The 20,800-nt window shown below is 48.2% G+C and overlaps 1 protein-coding gene and 1 pseudogene across 6 annotated transcripts in view; both read right to left on the bottom strand.

Annotated features, from left to right (window-relative positions):
* LOC101823936 (myosin VIIA and Rab interacting protein) overlaps positions 1-20,800 on the bottom strand; it is a 184,773-nt gene that overhangs the window by 84,325 nt on the left and 79,648 nt on the right. For all 6 annotated transcript variants that reach the window (XM_040739615.1, XM_021234204.2, XM_040739616.1 and 3 more), the window contains one exon: positions 19,506-19,727. In XM_040739615.1, coding sequence (XP_040595549.1) covers positions 19,506-19,727 — 222 coding nt within the window. The remainder of the gene's footprint in view (positions 1-19,505; positions 19,728-20,800) is intronic.
* On the bottom strand, positions 13,673-19,633 carry LOC106022151 (annotated as a pseudogene).

The raw sequence follows: 20,800 nt of genomic DNA, 5'->3' as shown, positions 1-20,800 counted from the left end.
GCTTTCACTGTGTAGAAGCAGCCCACTTGCAGGTCTGTGATTCCTCTTCCCAGATGGAGGCAGAGGAACTTAAAGGGATTCTTTTCTGTGTCTTCTGCTGATTCTAAGAGCTCCGTGTAGCCCAGAGCCGACTTGGAGTCACCTTTCGTATGTGTGCCTGCTGAACTCGACAGCCCTCACGCTGGGCCTTGCCTCCTCCAAATTAGGTCACTCTTCTCCAGGACATAAGTGAGAGCTAGCCCGTGCTCTGCCCATCACTTCCTAGGCTGTGTGGAAGGCCCAAGGTTTACATGGTTAAAGGCTGCCATTCAAACATGAGGATGCCAGGGAGGCAAACCTCAGCTCTTAAAAAATTCTATTCTTAGCCTGGCGGTGGTGGCGCACACCTTTAATCCCAGCACTCGGGAGGCAGAGGCAGGCGGATCTCTGTGAGTTGGAGGCCAGGCTGGACCAAAGCCTCCAAAACAATACAGAGAAACCCTGTCTCGTAAAAAAACAAAAAAAAATTTATACTTATTCAGTGTGTATGTATGTGTGCCTGAGTGCGCGTTAAGTACATCATGGGTATGCAGAAACCCTCAGGGGTCAGAAGAAGGTGCCAAATCCCCTGGAGTAAGAGTCACAGGCAGTTATCAGCCACACAGCGTGGGTGCTGGGAATCAGACTCAGGCTCTTTAGAAGCAGTAAGTGCTCTTTATAACTATGGGCCTGTCTCTGTAGTCCCAAGTTCTTTTCTGTATTTATTTTATTTTCATTTATGAGAATGAATACCTGTGTGTCTGTGTGTGTGAGTGTTCCTGTGAGTCCAGTTCCTGCAGCGGCCAGAAGAGGGAGCTGGGAACTGAACCCAGGCCTTCTGTAAGAGCAGTGTATGTTCTTAAAAAACAGAACCGTCTCTCTAGCTCCAGTGCCCTGTTTTAAATTAAGGTTCCATGAGTCCTTTTGAGAAAAACCTGAATTTTCAGCATCTGTTCCCCTCTTCTCAACTTTATTAACAACTGTATATATTTAAGACATATAAATATACACATTTTATGACCTTCACATACATTAGGAATCAACAGATTCTGTATCTTGCATAGTTACCTTTCTTTCCTTTTTAAATTTTTGGGTTTTTTGTGTGACAATGCTTATGATACACCCTACAAACAACATCTAAGTATAAAACATCACATTATTGATAGGCATGTCAGATTTCATAATTTACCTTATAACTGAAAGTTCATACCCTTGGATCAAAATCTTCCCATTGCTCTTTGTCGCCCATCTTTCTCTCTATATACCTACATTTGTTTCTCTTTTCTCTTAAAAAGTTTGTGTGAGTGTGATCTGTGTATATGGAGCGTGAGCACGTGTATATGGGGCGTGAGCACGTGTATATGGGGCGTGAGCACGTGTATATGGGGCGTGAGCACGTGTATATGGGGCGTGAGCACGTGTATATGGGGCGTGAGCACGTGTATATGGGGCGTGAGCACGTGTATATGGGGAGTGAGCACGTGTATATGGGGCGTGAGCACGTGTATATGGGGCGTGAGCACGTGTATATGGGGCGTGAGCACGTGTATAAGGAGTGTGAGCATGTGTATATGGAGAGTGAGCACGTGTATATGGGGCGTGAGCATGTGTATATGGGGCGTGAGCACGTGTATATGGGGTATGAGAATGAGTATATGGTGTGTGAGCATGTGTATATGGGGTGTGAGCACGTGTATATGGGGCGTGAGCACGTGTATATGGGGCGTGAGCACGTGTATAAGGAGTGTGAGCATGTGTATATGGAGCGTGAGCACGTGTATAAGGAGTGTGAGCATGTGTATATGGAGCGTGAGCATGTGTATATGGGGCGTGAGCACGTGTATATGGGGTATGAGAATGAGTATATGGTGTGTGAGCATGTGTATATGGGGCGTGAGCACGTGTATATGGGGCGTGAGCACGTGTATATGGAGCGTGAGCACGTGTATATGGAGTGTGAGCATGTGTATATGGAGCATGAGCACGTGTATAAGGAGTGTGAGCACGTGTATATGGGGCGTGAGCACGTGTATATGGAGCATGAGCACGTGTATATGGGGCGTGAGCACGTGTATATGGAGCGTGAGCACGTGTATAAGGAGTGTGAGCATGTGTATATGGAACGTGAGCACGTGTATATGGAGAGTGAGCACGTGTATAAGGAGTGTGAGCATGTGTATATGGAGCGTGAGCATGTGTATATGGGGCGTGAGCACGTGTATATGGGGTATGAGAATGAGTATATGGTGTGTGAGCATGTGTATATGGTGTGTGAGCACGTGTATATGGAGCGTGAGCACGTGCATATGGTGCGTGAGCACATGTATGTATAGGTGTGTCCCCCCCACCCCGTGCACACATGGGGACAGCAGAGAAGTCCTGTGAGTGTCCCGTTGTCCCTCTCTGCCTTCTTCCCTTGAGACAGGTTCTCTCACTGAACCTGGAGCTAGGCCAGGCCGTCGGCCAGCAGGTCCAACAGCTCCCCTGCCTGCAGCACACAGTACAGCGGTTACCGGCAAGCATGCCTACGCCCAGCTTTCCCATGGGTGCTGAGGATTTAAACTCAAACCCTCACACTTGGGCGGCATGTGCTTTGACCCACTGAGCATTCCCCTCCCCCCACCCCCTTTCTTACTTAATAAAGTATCTGCGCGTTAAGTGACACCTATAGTGAAAGCTCGTCTCCAGGTGCTCCATCTGTCCCCGCATACCCCTGTGCACCCAGGAGCCATGAGTCCAGGGTTCTGGTTAGTTCCTCTCCAGATGCTATTGAGATGTATGCCCTCCCCACGCTGAGCTGCAGATTCACACCCCCCCCAACTGGCTGTCTTTGTATACAAAGAGTTAAAATTTACCCGGAAATTGTGAATGCAGAGCCTTGGAACTGACCAAGGCAAGTTCGAGGGAGATGAAGAGAAGCAGAGAACACAACTTACTCCCTTGACATTCCAATATGTCCCGTACAGATGTGACTTGACATTCCAATATGTCCCGTACAGATGTGACTTGACACTTTAATATGTCCCGTGTAGACATGATGCTGTCATGGAGCTCAACAAAACATCCGGGGATGGGAAACAGCGGACACAGAAAGAGACCCACACTTCTACGCCACTCAAACAGGAAATGAGTATCCCAGACTCAAAGGAGTTGGAACAACCTGTAGTCCATACTAAATACACCCGGTGTCCTAGGAAGGGAACTTCAGGCCAGAGGCAGGGCTGCTCCAGGGGAAGCCATTAACATTCTGTGGCCCAGTTTCCTGCCTCAAGTCTGTTGGTGCCAGCGTAATTAAAGAAATTGCTTTTACTGTCAAAAGTGTCCTAGAAGACTTGGGTGAGAGCAAGGGATCGCCTATGCCATCAAATGCTACACAGAACATTTCAAACCTGCCCGTCTCTACTGAGGAACACCGAGGGAAAGAGTTCTGTCTGTTCTGCTCTTGTTCCAGGGTTAAAGATTCCCCATGACTTGAGGAAACTTGCCTCCTCCCCTCCTAAAAGTAGCTTACATTGTTTGACTTCCACTCCAGGGTTGGAGGTCATGGGACATGAAATCCACTCCAGGGCTGCAGGTCATGGGGCATGAAAATGACATTGAGCATAAAGAACTGAGCAGGGGTCCTGAGGGGAAGTTTTGAGATCTCTGAGTATGTCTCACCTTCCTGGGGAACGCAGATCACGGCGTGATGAATGGATGTCCCCACCTGGTATGTCTCCTTCAGACCAGCCTGGGCCCCTCTTAAAGCCAGGCTTTGCTCTCCAGGGCACAAGGCAGTCCTGGGCAGGGCAAGCTGCCCGCTGCTGTGTGAGTGGCAGCTTTGCAAGCACCAGTGTGGGAGTTGTGGGGGTCACCGGCAGCTGAGGGCCCGTGGCAGGCCTGCCCATCTGAGATGAAGACGGTCTAAAATTCTGCTGTGATTGGGGTAGGCAGCAACGAGACTGATCAAGCAACATTTTGAATGCCATGGCCAATCACCGCATGGGTTTGCTTCACCCTCTAATGGAGAAAGCGTGAAACCAGGACAGGTAATAGAAGAAAGTGGACAGAGCTCACACACACCCACTCCTGCAGCCTGCTGAGCTGCGTCCTGGTTAGCTAATGAGGCTCCATCTCCAGGCGTGTCTGGCCCCATGCTGTGATGGCTGCCATTATCATCAGCCTCGCTAGAATCACCCTGGAAACCACCTCTGGGCATAGCTGAGTGGGAGTTTCTAGCCTGCGCTAACTAAAACGGAAAGACTGGTCCTGCGTGTGGGTGCCACAATCACATTGGCTGGGATCTGGCACCGAGTAAAAAGGAGAAAACGAGTTTGGCCCCAGCATCAATCTCTCTGCTTCCCCACCCCGGGTGCAGCGTGACCGGCTGTCTCCCGGATCCTGTCACCAGCTCCTGTCACCGTGCTCTCCCTGCCATTATGCTCTGCGCCCTCCAACTGAGAGCCAAAAAAGAAACCTTTAAGTTGCCTTTGTCAGTCAGAGAACAAGGAAAGTGACTAAGAGGCCCCCCCCGGGTTTGAGCGTCACCGGGCACTGCTGCCTTGAAGCGTGACACTTTGTGGTAATGATGCAGTTTCATAATAATAATAATTTCATAATAAGGACAAACGTCTTCAAACTTCATTTTATGGGTTTGATTCAAGATGGAGGAAGGGGCTTAGGACGCAGTGGTGGAGGAGTCTGTGGAGCCCACAGTGTCTTCGGGAACAACTCACAATAGTCGGGTCTTACGGGAAGTTTTTAAACAGTGATCTCATGAAGCTGGAAGGAAAGATGGCGGGACAGAGGACAGAGCTGCACAGCAGAGGGACAATGACAGGTTTGGGAGTGTGGCTGTGGCGGTCATGGGCCTGCAGTACCCACAGAGGTCAGAAGATGGCGTCATATTCCCCTGCACCTGGGTTACAGGTGGTTGTGAGCCACCGAGTGGACGCCGGGGGATCAAACCCAGGTCCTCTGCAAGAGAAGCCAGAGCATTTACTCTCTCAGTCATCTCTCCAGGCCCTTATAAGGCAAGAGTTAAAAAAAAAACCCAACGACTCTATATTTCTATATTTCCTTGTTTACAGTGTTTCAGTAACGTTAGGATCCCTGAACAGCATAAAGAAACACAGCATAACCCTACCATGTAGGCAGCCCTTGTTATTTTAAGTGTTTTTGGAGGGAGGGAGCCTTCTTTTGCATGGCTGGTCATGGGAGCAGCTTGCTCACCCTCAGCCTCCTCAGCTGCAGAGCTCAGCGCTGTGGCTGCCATCCCTGCATCCCTTCTTAAGCAGAGTGTGGATGAGGGATCATCCTCTTGACAAGGGACGGGGGGGGGGGACAGACGCCTGTGTGCCTGTGGGCGTCTTACCACTTCTGGAGGCTGAGGGTGCACACAGCCATCAGTCATCAGGTGACAAGGCCCAGGACACCTGGCCGCATGGTCATCTCCCGGAGAGATTTCTGGTACCCAGGCCCACCTCAGAGGTTCCCTAACCGGTGTGCAATCGGGCCGGGCAATGTGATGTTTTAAAAGCTTCCGACAGGTTTCTTACATATAGTCACTTTGAGAGCCAGCGACCCTAGGGAATGGTAAGGGGACCTGCATGGAGCTGGACCACCGGCCAACCAGGACACTTGCAGCTGATGGCTCCTGGGAGAGAGGGACACTCGGCTGTTCTTTTAGCCAGTCCATTCCCAATGACACAGCAATTCGAGGTGTGTACTGAGTCTCTTCTCTGTACTCTGACTGGTGGTGAACACACTCGTATCTCTAAGGTCCCGTCTGTCTGTCTGTCTGTCTGTCTCTGCCCCTCCTTTTCCCCTCTATCCACATAAGGCTGTGCCCATTTATGTTCTCACCTAAAGCACTCAAGGGTTCCCTTTTACGTAACCATACCGCTCATACTGGAGTTAGTTTGTTTTTCTGTATCTTAGAGATGGGCTGCTTGTAAAACTGTAAGTTGCTTTAAACAACAATGGGACTTAAAAAAAAGCATGATTCCACGTCTGAAAGGTACTTAAGCTGTCGTAACTCACACGCACGCGCGCGTGCGCACACATACACACACACACACAGAGAGAGAGAGAGAGAGGGAGAGACAGAGAGAGAAAGACAGAGACAGAGACAGAGACAGAGCGCACAGAGTGGTGGCTGCCAGTGGCCAGGGAAAGGAGGGGACATGCAGTGACTGTCTCACTGGGCAGAGTACAGCCTGGGGGGGGGGCTGTCTCTGCGGATGGAAGGTGGCACCTGACTGTGCTGTGAATGCACTTGTCACAACTGAGCCATGTTTAACAAGGCTAAAAGGGTAAGTCCTGCCCTGTGCACCCTCCCCGCAGTTTCAGGGAGTATATGAAGATGTATTTACCAGGTTTGGCTGAGAAGAGACACACATGTGTATCCCTAAATCATGCAATGGCTTTTGCTCTTACAAAGGAGTTGTGTTATCACAACCACTTCTTAGACGGCAACTGTCGGCTCTTGTGGGCTTTGGCCACCAATATATTCCTTGTTTTAGAAAGGGAAGACCAGCCGGGCGGTGGTGGCGCCTTTAATCCCAGCACTTGAGAGGCAGAGGCAGGCAGATCTCTGTGAGTTTCAGGCCTGGCTGGACCGACAGCCTCCAAAACAAAACAGAGAAACCCTGTTTCATGAAAACCAAAAAAAAAAAAAAACCAAAAAAAAAAAGAAAGGGAAGACCACACCGTGATGTACTTGGACAGACAGGACGAGGCTGGTATGGAGGTGCATTTTGTTGTGATTTGTGTTTTAAAATAACTGGTGGGTGAAGACAGGGCTACACATGGGTTTGGCAGACAATGATACTAGCATCCACAGGGCACAACGCACGTGTAGCCTTCCAGACAGCACCAGTGGAAACAAACACCCTGCCCTGCTGTTGTTAATACAAGCTCAGCGGTGCTCTCCGCGGGATCCGTTACAAACCACAGGCTAAAACATCAATGAGGAGCCAGCGGTGGATTTAGGTTGGCAACCAGTGAATCATCACCCCAGGGGGCTGCGGCGGGGAGCACTTTCTCCTCCTGCTCACCACCACCAGTGAGCGTTTGATTCCCTCCCACGTCCCTCTAAGGGGGTGGGCAGGCGAAGGACAGGGACACAGCATTCTGTACACAGTTGTTATCTGGCTTTCAAGGCTCAACAGTCTTTGCTGGGAGAATGCTGTCACGATGTGCCCTCCATAATAATCCCAGTCTCAGCTTCACACACTGTATGTCCAGTGATCTCAGAAGGCTAATAAGGAAACAGGAGGAAGACAGATAAAACCCTCAAAATATTTAGCTATCTTAAAACAAAACACTCCTCTTCTCTGTGTGTGTTGGGGATGGAGGACAGAGGTCAACATAGCTGACCTCCTCAACTGCTGTCCACTTGTATTGTGACAGGGTTTCTCGGGTCTGAAGTTTGCACCACAGGCCAGGCTGACTGGCCAGTGATTCCTGGGTGTCCTCTGTCTCTGTTGCCTGGAATTACTGGAATTATGACTGTGTGCACCACTATGTCTGATTTCTTGCTTTTAACGTGGTCTTAGGTATCTAGACCATGTCAAGATGGAACCATTTCTTCAGGCTCCACAACACCTCCTTCTGCACCTTAAAAATATTCTAAGAAGGTTTCAGACAAGAGGGCGGGACATTGGTCAACTGGTGAGGAGGGTGATGTCTGCTGGGGGCAGAGTAAGTACATGTGGTTCTGCAAGGAAATATAACCTTACCTAAGAGATGAAAGGGGACAAGTTGAAGTTTTAACCCTAGAGTCCTTCAGAGAATAGTCAGAGACCAAAAGACACCTGCATGAGAAGATGCAGGTGCATGGAGCAGCAGTTGCAGGTGCACGGAGCAGAGGCTGCAGGTGCATGGAGCAGCGTCTGCAGGTGCACGGAGCAGAGGCTGCAGGTGCATGGAGCAGCAGTTGCAGGTGCACGGAGCAGAGGCTGCAGGTGCGTGGAACAGCGTCTGCAGGTGCATGGAGCAGCAGCTGCAGGTGCGTGGAACAGCATCTGCAGGTGCACAGAGCAGAGGCTGCAGGTGCGTGGAGAAGCGTCTGCAGGTGCACGGAGCAGAGACTGCAGGTGCATGGAGCAGCAGCTGCAGGTGCGTGGAGCAGCGTCTGCAGGTGCACGGAGCAGCAGCTGCAGGTGCGTGGAACAGCGTTTGCAGGTGCACGGAGCAGAGGCTGCAGGTGCAAGCAAAATGTAAAAGAAACGTGTAGAATTATGGAAACGAGTTAACAAATGTTCTGCAGTGTTATGGCAGACCTCACAGGTGCTACAAAACCATGATTATCACAGAGGCATGGGCATAAGAGTTAATAATCTTAAGTGAATATGGTATAAAGCAAATTTGACTGTGTTGATCACCATTGGGGACTCTGACCTTCTGTTGAACCTGGAGTTCACCTGCGGGACTAGCTGCCCAGAAAGCCCCGGGGGTCCATCTGTTTTACCCCTGCGTGATGGGACATGTCCTTCTGTATACTGTGGATATATGTTTCTCTTACTGGTTGATGAATAAAACTGTGGATTTAGCCAGGCAGGAAACCCAAACAGAGATAGAAAAAGGTAGTAGGCAAAGTCATAGAGATGCCATGTAGCTGCCGAGAAAACAACAGATCCAGGCATTCTCTGGTAAGCCAAGACCACGGATTAGTAGAAATGGGTTAATAATTAAGAGAGCTAGCCAATAAGAAGCCCGAGCCATTGTCCAAACAGTTTATAATTAACATAAGCCTCTGTGTGTTTATTTGGGACTGAACAGCTGTGGGACCAGGAGGGACAGAACTTTCATCAACCCCTGCACCACTTTTCCCCAGGCTCTAGGGTTACAGACCCACACCATTGTGCCTGGATTTTTTTTTGATGCGGATGCTAGGGATCTGAACTCAGACCTTCAGGCTTGCACAGCAAGAGTCTATCAACTGAGCCAGCTCTCAGCCTTCACTTTTACGATACCAGCGTTTTGAGGCGTTACAGCAGTTCACTCTGTACACTGTGGCTCAGGTTGTTTGAGATTTCCTCAAGGTTACACTTCCTGTGAAATCTGGGTAGGGAGGTTGTCTGCTACGGCACATGAACAGAGCAGCACGCCTGACTTCCCCCAAGGCTGTTTCGTTTCCAACACTTGAGTCTCCCAAGCCCCAACACTCTGAAGCGTTTCTGCTTTACCCACAGTCCTGGGCGACTGAGACTGTTCAGTACAGGAACCTTTCTCCATCTGCTGTATCCTGGTGGATAAAGATGCCCCAAGAGCTAACTATCCGAGGACACACAGCCCCACCAGCACAGAACTCAACTGGCAGCAGACACCTTTCACACAAAGTCACGCTATACATGAACAGGCAATTATAACGACAACCTAGTCTCCCCTGGTGTCGGGCAAGCATGTTGTAAGTTGTTTCTAAGATGCATCTCAATGACGGAACGTTACAATGTAAAAAAAAAATGGGAATTTTATTAAAATCAAGTTGATTATTAGATTCCCATGCCCAAGGTATTCTGTATTAGTCTCCTAAGCTTCATACACACTCTAGACTTCATATTTGTTTTAAAATAAAATGTTGATATAGCTATTGTGTTGTATGACATTTTAAAATATTTTAATATTTTTATCATCGTTTCAGTAAAATAATTCTTAGAAATGTAAAACATAGGGGCCTGGGAAGCTGGTTCAGCCAGCCAAGTGCCTGGCATGTGAGCATGGGGCTTTACATCCTGCCAAGAGCCAAATGATGGTTCACATCTGCAATCCTGAAGCTTGCTAACCAGCCTAGCTTAGGTGAGCTTCAGCCAAGAGACCCTCGTTTACTCTCTAGACACTATGATGAGAACACAGTCCACTCCTTCCGCTCTCTGGGCACTTGGACAGCCATGAAGCCTCCACTCTCCAGAAAACCTCAGGAGAAGAGTAGAAGGCTCGGATGGCTGTGATATCACCTCTGCATCCAGCTAATTTTGGACAGGAGTTGGTTGATGGGGAACGTTCTTCTGTATATATGTTCCTCTTACTGGTTAATAAAACACTGATGATTGGACAGACAGGGAGTGATGTTGCTGGGCAGACACTTGCCACTAGCTAACCATAGATGTCTGGAGGTCTGTACAGACAGACAGGAAGTGACGTAGCTGGGCAGAATCAGGATATAAACAGGGACAAACAGGAAATCACTCTCTTCTCTGTGGAGACGCTGAGCAGTCACCTTGTGAGCCACCAAAGGAGTTAGGTCTGGACCCTTCTCCAGTAAGAGAAGAAAATGCAGAAATACTTAGATTTATAGAAATGGGTTAATAATTAAGACAGAGCTAGCTAATTAGAAGCCCAAGCCACCAGGCAACAGTTTCATAATTAATACAGTGTCGGTGTGTTTATTTGTGATTGAGGTGGCTGCGGACCAGGCTGGCAGGAAAGAACCTCAAGTTACAAAAGGGGGACAATGTGGGTTGCATGAATTCTCATGTAGAACCTGATAAAAGCTTAAAAAGGGTTTTTAAAAACAAAAGAATTGAGGTAAGCATGGTTTCTTGGTAGCAGCATATTATGGGGTGGTCTGTTTGTTAGAGACAAGTAAAGTCTCGAGCGGCTCCTTTAAGGGAGTCTTCCTGACTCAGCATAAATGGCAAAAACTCCAAGGCTCTTTTAAGAGGCCCTGCTAACAACTGAATGGCATGTACAAGCAGCTGGTGGCAGCATGCTGCTTGAGACATGCTGTTTGATAGGGGCATAGACCAAGGCGGTGAGCACCGCTGCCAGTGCTGGTGGCGAACTTACCTCCAATGTCGGAACGCCAGCAGCTAAAATGTACACTTTAATTTTAGCAATGTTGTTTAGCAGATAAAAGACTTGTGGCTAGAAAAAGGTAGAGATATACAGTAAAGACAGATTCAGATGAAGTAAAACCTCTAAAGGGTTTACAGTGTGTTTAAAAATATACATAGGCTTGGGAGAGAAAAGGAGAAGGAAAAAAAGTAAGAGAGTAGCTGAGTGTGGCGAACGCATTTAACCCCAGCACTTGGGAGGCAGAGGCAGGCGGATCTCTGTGATTTCAAGGTCAGCCTGGTCTACAGAGTGAATTTCAGGACAGACAAAAGGACACAGAGAAGCCCTGTCTCAAAAAATGAAAAAATAAAAGTAGAAGAAATAGAGTAATAAAAAGCCATGTAAAGATGGAGTACACAGAGCGTCTGGATACTGTATGCTACTGTGATGGAGTACACAGAGAGTCTGGATACTGTATGCTACTGTGATGGAGTACACAGAGAGTCTGGATACTGTGTGCTACTGTGATGGAGTACACAGAGAGTCTGGATACTGTGTGCTACTGTGATGGAGTACACAGAGAGTCTGGATACTGTGTGCTACTGTGATGGAGTACACAGAGAGTCTGGATACTGTGTGCTACTGTGATGGAGTACACAGAGAGTCTGGATACTGTGTGCTACTGTGATGGAGTACACAGAGCGTGTGGATACTGTATGCTACTGTGATGGAGTACACAGAGAGTCTGGATACTGTATGCTACTGTGATGGAGTACACAGAGAGTCTGGATACTGTGTGCTACTGTGATGGAGTACACAGAGAGTCTGGATACTGTGTGCTACTGTGATGGAGTACACAGAGCGTCTGGATACTGTATGCTACTGTGATGGAGTACACAGAGAGTCTGGATACTGTATGCTACTGTGATGGAGTACACAGAGAGTCTGGATACTGTGTGCTACTGTGATGGAGTACACAGAGAGTCTGGATACTGTGTGCTACTGTGATGGAGTACACAGAGAGTCTGGATACTGTGTGCTACTGTGATGGAGTACACAGAGAGTCTGGATACTGTGTGCTACTGTGATGGAGTACACAGAGAGTCTGGATACTGTGTGCTACTGTGATGGAGTACACAGAGCGTGTGGATACTGTGGGCTACTGTGATGGAGTACACAGAGAGTCTGGATACTGTGTGCTACTGTGATGGAGTACACAGAGCGTCTGGATACTGTGTGCTACTGTGATGGAGTACACAGAGAGTCTGGATACTGTGTGCTACCGTGATGGAGTACACAGAGAGTCTGGATACTGTGTGCTACTGTGATGGAGTACACAGAGCGTCTGGATACTGTGTGCTATTGTGATGGAGTACACAGAGAGTCTGGATACTGTGTGCTATTGTGTTGCCTTTGAGTTGTTTGACTGCTGAGGGAGGAACAACAGCTGCTAACAGACATTTCACTGTAAATGCTGCTGGATTAATCCAACTCATATATTTTGAAAATGGTTTCACTTCAAAATTTAAGCCTAAGAACAAGTTACTTCGGAAAAGAGATTTGGTGTTTCCACAGAAAATGAAAGTTTGTGGACTCCTTCCGAACTAATATGATTTGATCAGGCAAGACACCCTGAAGCAGTGGCCCACGTGATCCAACATCTAACACAGCTGGAATGATGCAGCCTTGTAGACTACTACATCCAAGATCTGGCCAGGTTTCTGTGTTTTCTCACGATCCGCATGATTTTTGACTGTGTCCCCAAACAGCAGGAAGCAGTTTGAAGATAACTATGCCCAAATTCCCAAATATTGTTTATAAATGTTTATTTTCATTTAAATGGGATTTGCTGTAAATGATTAATGATCACAATCAAGCTCTTTCTAAAGGAAAAAAGGGGAATATGATATAGAAAAATACTTTGCATTGGTATGGATTTTGATTTATTGATACAAATTTAAGGTCAATTTTGTTATATATATTTTTTGTTATATATGTATATGTATATAGTATTGTGTTTATATAGTGCATTTAAAATGTAATATATAATTAAATATAGATTATAAATAGTCAACTATAATAGTCAAAGCTTATAGTTAGATTAGTTAGGTTTTCTAAATATACAGATATATGTTTGAGATGGGTGGATATTCTTCAAACCTTTCAAAGACCTACAGAATATATGGTATTTAAAGGGTTTAGGGTTTTACACAACTGCTCCTGGCAACACCAATTACATCTGTGAGGAAGATGGGCATCAAAGAAACTCCTTATGGAGTTTGCTTTTGATATAGCAAGACTAGTCATTTGGGCAAGAAACTGCTCTTGCCTGGACTGTTTGACTGTTGCTGTATAATCTGGACATGCAGGACCCACAAGAAAGTGACTACTGAACTTACAAAACAAGATGGACAGTCCTAAAGGGTTCATGCTTCATGGAAGAGTCTGCCAGACTTTCTGCAGGACACAGAAAAATGACTGACAAACTGCCAATGCAGATGGACAGTTTAAAATTTCCTGCTTTGCTGAGAAGTGTTCCAGGCACACTGTGGCCTATGGGCTGAAGATGGATGCCCCAACGTTACAGAGGAACTTCGGGTGACTGTCCAGGTAGTGTGAGGTCTCTGTCAATTCTAGTTTATATGTTATCCTTCTGTGGTCTTTGATGAAGTTGAAGACTGATAGTTATGGTTATGGTTTTTCCTTAGTTATGATAAAAGGTAAGCTACATTTAAGAGTTTAGACTCACACAGATAGAATAGATGATAGAATATTTTCTTTAAATTTTGCTAAATGCTAATGGACTAAATATTGTTAACTATAGTTCTTACTTGATAACTGTTTTGTTATACATTTTACTATGTTAAAGTTAAAACCCTTTTTATTTAAACAGAAAAGAGGAAATGATGGGGAATCCTTCCTCCTTCTCTTCCTCCCCCTCCTCCTCCTCCTCTTCTTCTTCTTTATTGAGCTTATCCACCAGAATGGAAATAATGTCTATACAAAACCAAATGTTTGTTACTATAACTTCTGCATTGCAATTAAAAGCCAAACAGTTTTTTCAAAAACAGTCAACTCAGTCAAAACCCATTACTTCAGAATCAATAGCTTCTTCGAAGCCACAGTAACACTTAAATATGGTTAAGACTTGAAAGCAGAGATGTGGTTGGCTGTAAGGCTAATTAAGCCTCCCACTTGCTCAAATAGAATTACAAAAAGGCAAAAATGTGTTTTTTCACAGAGATACAGTCCACTGGAATCATGGACACTGGGAAACTGTTAAGAATATTTAGAGTCCTGAGATAATAAGGAATCCAGGCATCCTTAGACAATCTTCTGTTGTCCTCTCTTCCAAATCAGAGACTTGTGGATGTGTGGGATGACACCACCACCAGCATCTGTAGCCTTGATCAAGGAGTGCAATTTTTCATCCCCACGAATAGCAAGTTGCCAGTGATGAGGGGTAATAGGCTTTACCTTTAAGTCTTTTGATGCATTTCCTGCCAACTCTAGTACCTCTGGGGTGAGGTACTCCAGGCTGGCTGCGCTATACACAGCGGCGATCACGCCCACATGTCCGTGGCTGGTTGTCCTGGATTTCAGTTGTACAGCACACAGGGAACTGCAGGCTGGCTCCCTGTGATAGGAAAACCACCTTTTGTCTTGGCCTCTCCTGAGTTCTTTCCAGCCTTATCATCAGCCATCTTAGACCTTGTTGAAGATCGGACAAGCGAAGAAGAGACGAGGCCAGGCAGACATACAGCGAGATCCCGGCCCCATTGTACCGTGATTTAAACTGCCAGGAATGTTCTTCTGTATATATGTTTCTCTTACCGGTTGACGAGTGAAGCACTGTTGGTCAATAAGGAAGATAGGTGGGACTAGGTCGAGGAGAATTCTGGGAAAGGTAGGCAGATGGAGCCTGACACAGAGTCATGATGCTGCCCAAGGAGTAACAACATGCTGGAGCATTACTGGGTAAGCCACAGCCTCGAGGTAATACGTAGATCGATGGAAATGTGTTAATGATTAAGACAGAGCTAGCCAGTAAGAAGCTCTAGTCATCGGCCAATAGTTTTATAATTCATATAGCGTCTTTGTGTTTATTTGGGGCTGAGAAGGGCGGCGGGACCTGGCTGGACAAAGAACCTCTCAACCATGAGACACCTGAGAAGAAGGTGCATGTGGACGGGGGACGCCTCCTGCTGTCCTTACGCATCGCCAGGGTAAGGGGAGGTGAACAAGGCGTCACCGAGGGCGCTGTATCTTAGAAGTTCACAGTCACTACTCTATATAAAAAAGAAAGGGCAGGTGGGGACTGATGTGAGTCATGTGAAGAGATCTCTCCTTGCCATTGAAAACCAAATGAGTGAAGCTTGATCAAGGAGAAATAAACATACCTGAGAACACACACACACACACACACACACACACACACACACACAAAGTGATGTTTAAATCCATGTACAAAGCAAAATGCAAATCAAACTAACTTGTGTTTTGCAAGTTAAATGCAACTAGAATCCTTGTATCTATCAGATTTACCAATGCTAAAAATAATTTAAGGCTGGGGAGGTGGCTCAGGGGCAAAGTGCTTGCCGTGTGTAAGTGTGCAGACCAGAGCTTGGATCATCAAACGACACAAAGACCGTGTGGGAGTGATGGCGGCGCCAGAGAGGTGGGGGACAGGATCCCCAGAGCAAGCTGGTTATCCAGACTGAGAGTCTGCATGAGAGAGAGATCCTGCCTTGGTGTGTAAGGGGGAGAATGACAGAGTAGGACATCAGGTGCCATCTCTGGCTTCCATATGCACACACACGTGTGTGCCCCACATGCATATGAACACACACATATGTTCAAACAGCACACACACATACCAGCAAAAAAATACACTATAATATCGATTATTAGCAAGGGTGTGACACAGAGACTCTTCTACAGAGTCTGCAGACTGTGGCATTCTCCCGTTGGAGGGCACTTGGCCCGTGTTCAGCAGGGAAGTGCTCATGTGTGCCACAACAGGAGAGCCAGGCTAGGCTGTGTGTCCTGGAAAGGACAGGCCATGTGAATGTACAAAGGAGTATATGGTATTTGTTTGCACAAACAGCGCTGGTTTATAACACCAAAAGCCAAGAAGCACGAACACGCAAATGATAAAGTAATGCAAATGGCCGTCTCAGTCAGGATGCATAAGCTTTCTCCTCCGTTAACTTCCAGCACCCGTTTACCTACAAGAGATATTTTTCTTACTGATATGGTCTCTCAACAAACCTGGAGCTCACAACTTGGCCATACTGGTTACCCCTGTGGCCAAGTTAACGGATATTAGCTACGCAGCACTAACTTAAGTGGACAATTCTGCTTATTTTATGGGGGCAGAGAGGAGCAATGCACAATGTGGGACAATACAAATGATTTTACCAGCTTTGTTGGGAGGCTGATGTCTCCTACATGGCTCAGCACCCCTGGGGATGCTGAGATACAGAGCGATGCACTATTAAAGTTATTCAACAATGATTTGAGTCCTAACACCCTCCACCCTGGAGACCAAGTCTTCATCTGTGACCCCAACTTCATCTTAACTGACCCAGGTCAGTGCTGGGAAGTAAACACTTTTATAAAACTAAGTTATTTTACAGTGCTAAATGAAGAAATACCACAAATGGAGGAAATGACTTCTGCTCGGAAGCTATCACACTAGCTTAATATTTTATTAGGAAAATACCTATTTTGAGACTTCAGAAAGACAGCAACTGAATTAACAGTGGCAAGTAATTACAGCCAGGGCAGAGCTAAGAGGTCTACATTTCCCCCTTTCCGGTTATAGCCGAGTGAGTATTACTTTCCCCAAACTCTGAAAGATGGAGTAACCTGCCTAGAATCACACAGTACACAAGTAATTAACTCAGGGTTCAAGTCCAGATTGAGTTCTTGCAAAGCTAATAGACTTAGCTTTTGGAAGAGGGGCCGCCAAGCCCACGCTTTTCCTCCTGGAGGTGTTTTCAACAGAGGACAATACTGGGATTAGTATGAGTCTCCAGAGCAGACAGCCACATTCAGTGTGTGTGGAGCACCATCCTGAGTGCAGGGGAGGACCATTTCTGGTGTAGGGCGCCAACCTCAGATGGAGAACCATCGCTAGTGCAGAGCACCAACCTTGGGATGCAGGACCATCCCAGTGCAGAGCACCAACTTCAGAATGGAGGACCATCCCCAGTACACAGCACTGACCTCAGGGTGGAGGACCACCCCAGTTCAGAGCACCAACTCAGAGTAGAGGACCATCCCAGTGCAGAGCACCATCCTTTCAGGGTGGAGGACCATCCCAGTGTGTGCTGAGCACCGCCCACTGGGAGCTGAAGCCGGGTCCTCTGGAGGAGCAGCCAGCGCTCTAACTGTTGAGCCCCCCCTCCACCCCGATGTACGCCCCCCCTCCTATCTCAGAGCCTGGCCCTGTGCTCACTAAGGAGCGCGAGTCTGAGCCAGCCCCACCTACCAGTCCCAAGCACAGCTGCTTCACCAGGCTGCTCCCTGCCCTGAGTTACTCTGCGTTGTGGAAACAGTGCCTTTTCAGCCTGTGCCTTGCTCTGACTGACTCCGTTTTACCGGAGGCTTTGATGCTGTTTAAGGGCAGAGGATGAAGGCACTCCAGGATGGGCACCATCTGACAGGGGCTGCCCACCCAGCACTGACCGGTAAGTGACTGGCTCAAAACACCAAGTGTGCCACAGGGACACATGGGTGTATACAACCAGATCTGAGAACTCAGCGGACACGTTTGAAGAGTCTAATTCCCTCACCTGGACCTGCAAAGCAGTGGACATCCAACAGTGAGACGGTGACAGCCCCTGCCGCCTGTCACCTGACCACTTGGCGTGTGCATCAAGGATGATGGACGGGGAACGCTCGGCCGTTCTGGGGCCTCAGCTTAGCTCTGTTCCTTTTGCTGCGGCAGCTGCCATCTACCTGTCTACCTGTCCTTCCTGTTCACCCGTCTGGACCTGCTGTCCGTCTGTCCGGCTGCTCATTCATCAGGCCCTGGCCCTGCCTGTTGGTTCACCTCACGCCTCCAGCTCAGCTATGACCCTTCAGCCTACAGCAGCTGCCAAAACATCTCCAGAGACCTCCGCACGCTTGCCCTCACCTGCCCGAGATGCTCTTGCTCTCCTAACAGTTCTCCAGGTCTTTTTGAGGCTTCTTGCCTCTTTAACCCTTTGCAGCATTCTGTAAGCTCCGTGTACATGATCAATCGATCAACAGATAGATGATAGAAACATGATAAAGATAGATAGATAGATTGATTGATTGATTCACGGTGTGGTGTGTGTAACCTGTGATCTGAGAGTTCATATGAGTAATTAAGACCGGAATAAAAGAACCCATGCTCATCTGAGGTCATCAAGCAAGGCCCAGATATTTGGTAAATCACTGTTGCTGAAACTGCCACACCCTTGAATTCGCTAATACATCCTGGCGTTGTGGAAAAACACAAACATGTTTGTCTATGCTCCTGACATAGCCGGTCAGGCTCACAACAGCCAGCTACGATGGGTCTTCCCTTTGTCCTGGGCTCTCCCTGTCTACTGATTCCCCATGTGGAAGAGAGACAGGTCCAAGCTATGCACAGCCCAGGGCCTGGAGCACCCCAGCCTGGACACCGACTGATGAACAAACCGCTTCCCCACTGCCGCGGGCATCTCTGGTCTGTGTGGCTCTTTACAGTGAAAAGCCTGCCTCCTTGGAGACCCCACTCAGCCACTCAGCCACTATCCCCATGAGGAAGATCTCTAGGAAAATACTAGGCCTTTGTGTGTTAAAGAATCTAAGGAAGACAGCAGAGAGAGGAGAGGTGGGGATGAAAAAAGACAGACAGGCAGGTCAGCTCTCCGGGCGCTCAGGTCAGCTCTCCGGGCGCTCAGGCACAGCCAGCCTGTTCCCGCGGTGCCACACAGAGCCGCCGAGCAGCCGGGAATGACAGTGAGTTGCACAGACGCTAGAACAAGGAGATTGATAAAGCAACTGTCAAACTCATCAGTTCCCAGACACTCAGCAAATCCCAGGGAGACGCCGACCCGCAAACTCGTCAGTGTATTCACGCAGCGGCAGCATCCCACGCCAGCCTCGCACACACCGACTGTGTCTTGACAATTCTGTATTCATTTCCCGGCCTCTGTGAGGCTTCCTCCAAACCCCACTGCTTGGCAGCCCACGCTCAGTGTCCCCACGGTGGATGGAAAAGTTGACGGGGGGGGGGGCTGCCCGTGGCAACATAGGTGGAGGCTGATACTGATGTGCTCTTTGGTGTCCTTATTAAGAACCCGTTCATTCACGTTTCCAACGTACATGGCAGTTACAACGAACCCAGGATACTTAGGAAAGAATGTAAGACCCAGGGAGGAATATTTTGTTGTTGTTGTTGTTTTTATGAGACAGGGTTTCTCTGTATTGTTTTGGAGGCTGTCAGACCAGCCTGGCCTCGAACTCACAGAGATCGCCTGCCTCTGCCTCCTGAGTGCTGCCGGGGAGGAATTTTCAAAGGGGGCGTGGAGCATGGGAGAGGCTGCATGTTTCATTCCAGCAGCCTCCTTTGTACTCTCCTGAGGCTCCTCTCAGACAGTCCTTGGCTAGCATTAGTGATCGGGACACACCTGTGCAGCAGCGCTGACCCCGCCCAGCGGGAGGAAGTGGCGGCGCCATCAGCCCAGCCCTCCCAGGACACAGCCACTCACCTGGCTTGCTGGCAGACACAGCAGACCCACAGCTTCTCACGCTTCTGGTAGGAGCAACAGCTCTTGCAGACGCTGAACTTGCATTCCCCGCAGCGGCGCCTGGCGTTGACCAGGAAGGTGAACGGTGAGCAGCACCGCATGCAGCAGCGTTCCACGAACTTCTGGTGTTTCGAGAGGATGCTGCACTTGCTGTTCTCCTCAGCCAGCCTCTGCTTCATCTCACTGCAAACCAGAAAGCGGGCAGAAGGTGAGGAGACAGAGAAAAACGCCAGGGCGGGGCTGTCAGCTCAGAACACCCGGGGCCCTGTCCCCTGCATGAGCGTAGGGTCTTCCTACAGAACAATGGCTCTCGCTCTTCCTAAGGCTGTGACTCTTTAATACAGTTCCTCGTGTTACGCTGGCCCCCAACCATAAAATTATTTCATTGCTACTTCGTAACTGCAGTTTGGCTATTGTTGTGAATCATAATGTAAATATCTGATATGTGTCCCCAAAGGGGTCTCGACCCATCAGTTGAGAAACACTGCTATAGATAAACAAAACCAGAGAGGTCGTGTGTGTGTGTGTGTGTGTGTGTGACAGAGTGTGTGTGTGTAAGACAGAGTATGTGTGAGAGAGAGTATATGTGTGTGTGTATGTGAGTTGTGAATGTGAGTGTGTGGTGTTTATGTGTGTGAATGTGTGAGTGTGTATGTGTGAGAGAGAGTGTGTGTGTGTGAGAGTGAGTGTGTGTGAGAGTGTATGTGTGTGTAAGTATGTGAGTGTGTGTGTGTGGTGTGAATGTGTGCCTGTGTGTGTCTGTGTGTGTGTGGTGTGTGTCTGGTGTGAATTTGCATGTGGAGCCCAGAGGCTACCCTGGAGTGTCCTCTCTCCCCAAGGCTCAGAGGCAGTCATGGGAGAGATGGACAAAATACTTTAAGAACCAGAGATCAGGGAGGACCAGGGACAAACGGTGTCTCTGGACATGGCAGGAGCTTGGCAGGCACTCACAGCAGTTGTGGTGGCCTGCGCGACACCAAGGCAGTCAGCAGCCCCGCAGAGAGTGGGAAGGGGCTCATGAGTTTCTACGCCCAACCGAAGAGCTATGGATAGCTGCCTGCTTCCATGAAGGGAGAGTCAGTTTCTTTAAGGGTGTGGCCCGTTAGGTCAACCACACCCCAGTGGATGGCCCCACGCCCAGAAGTAGATACTCACATGCTGGGGTGGTGGATTATCATGTATTTTTAAAAGGATATGAAATTGGAAGTAGGGTTAGGGATGTTGGTGTAGATCTGGGGGGAGTTAAAAGGAGCAGC

This window comes from Mesocricetus auratus, unplaced genomic scaffold, assembly GCF_017639785.1.
Source record: "Mesocricetus auratus isolate SY011 unplaced genomic scaffold, BCM_Maur_2.0 Super-Scaffold_100691, whole genome shotgun sequence".
NCBI lineage: Eukaryota > Metazoa > Chordata > Mammalia > Rodentia > Cricetidae > Mesocricetus > Mesocricetus auratus.
Note: the sequence above shows the minus strand (reverse complement) of the source record. Positions and strands in the feature narration are given on the sequence as shown.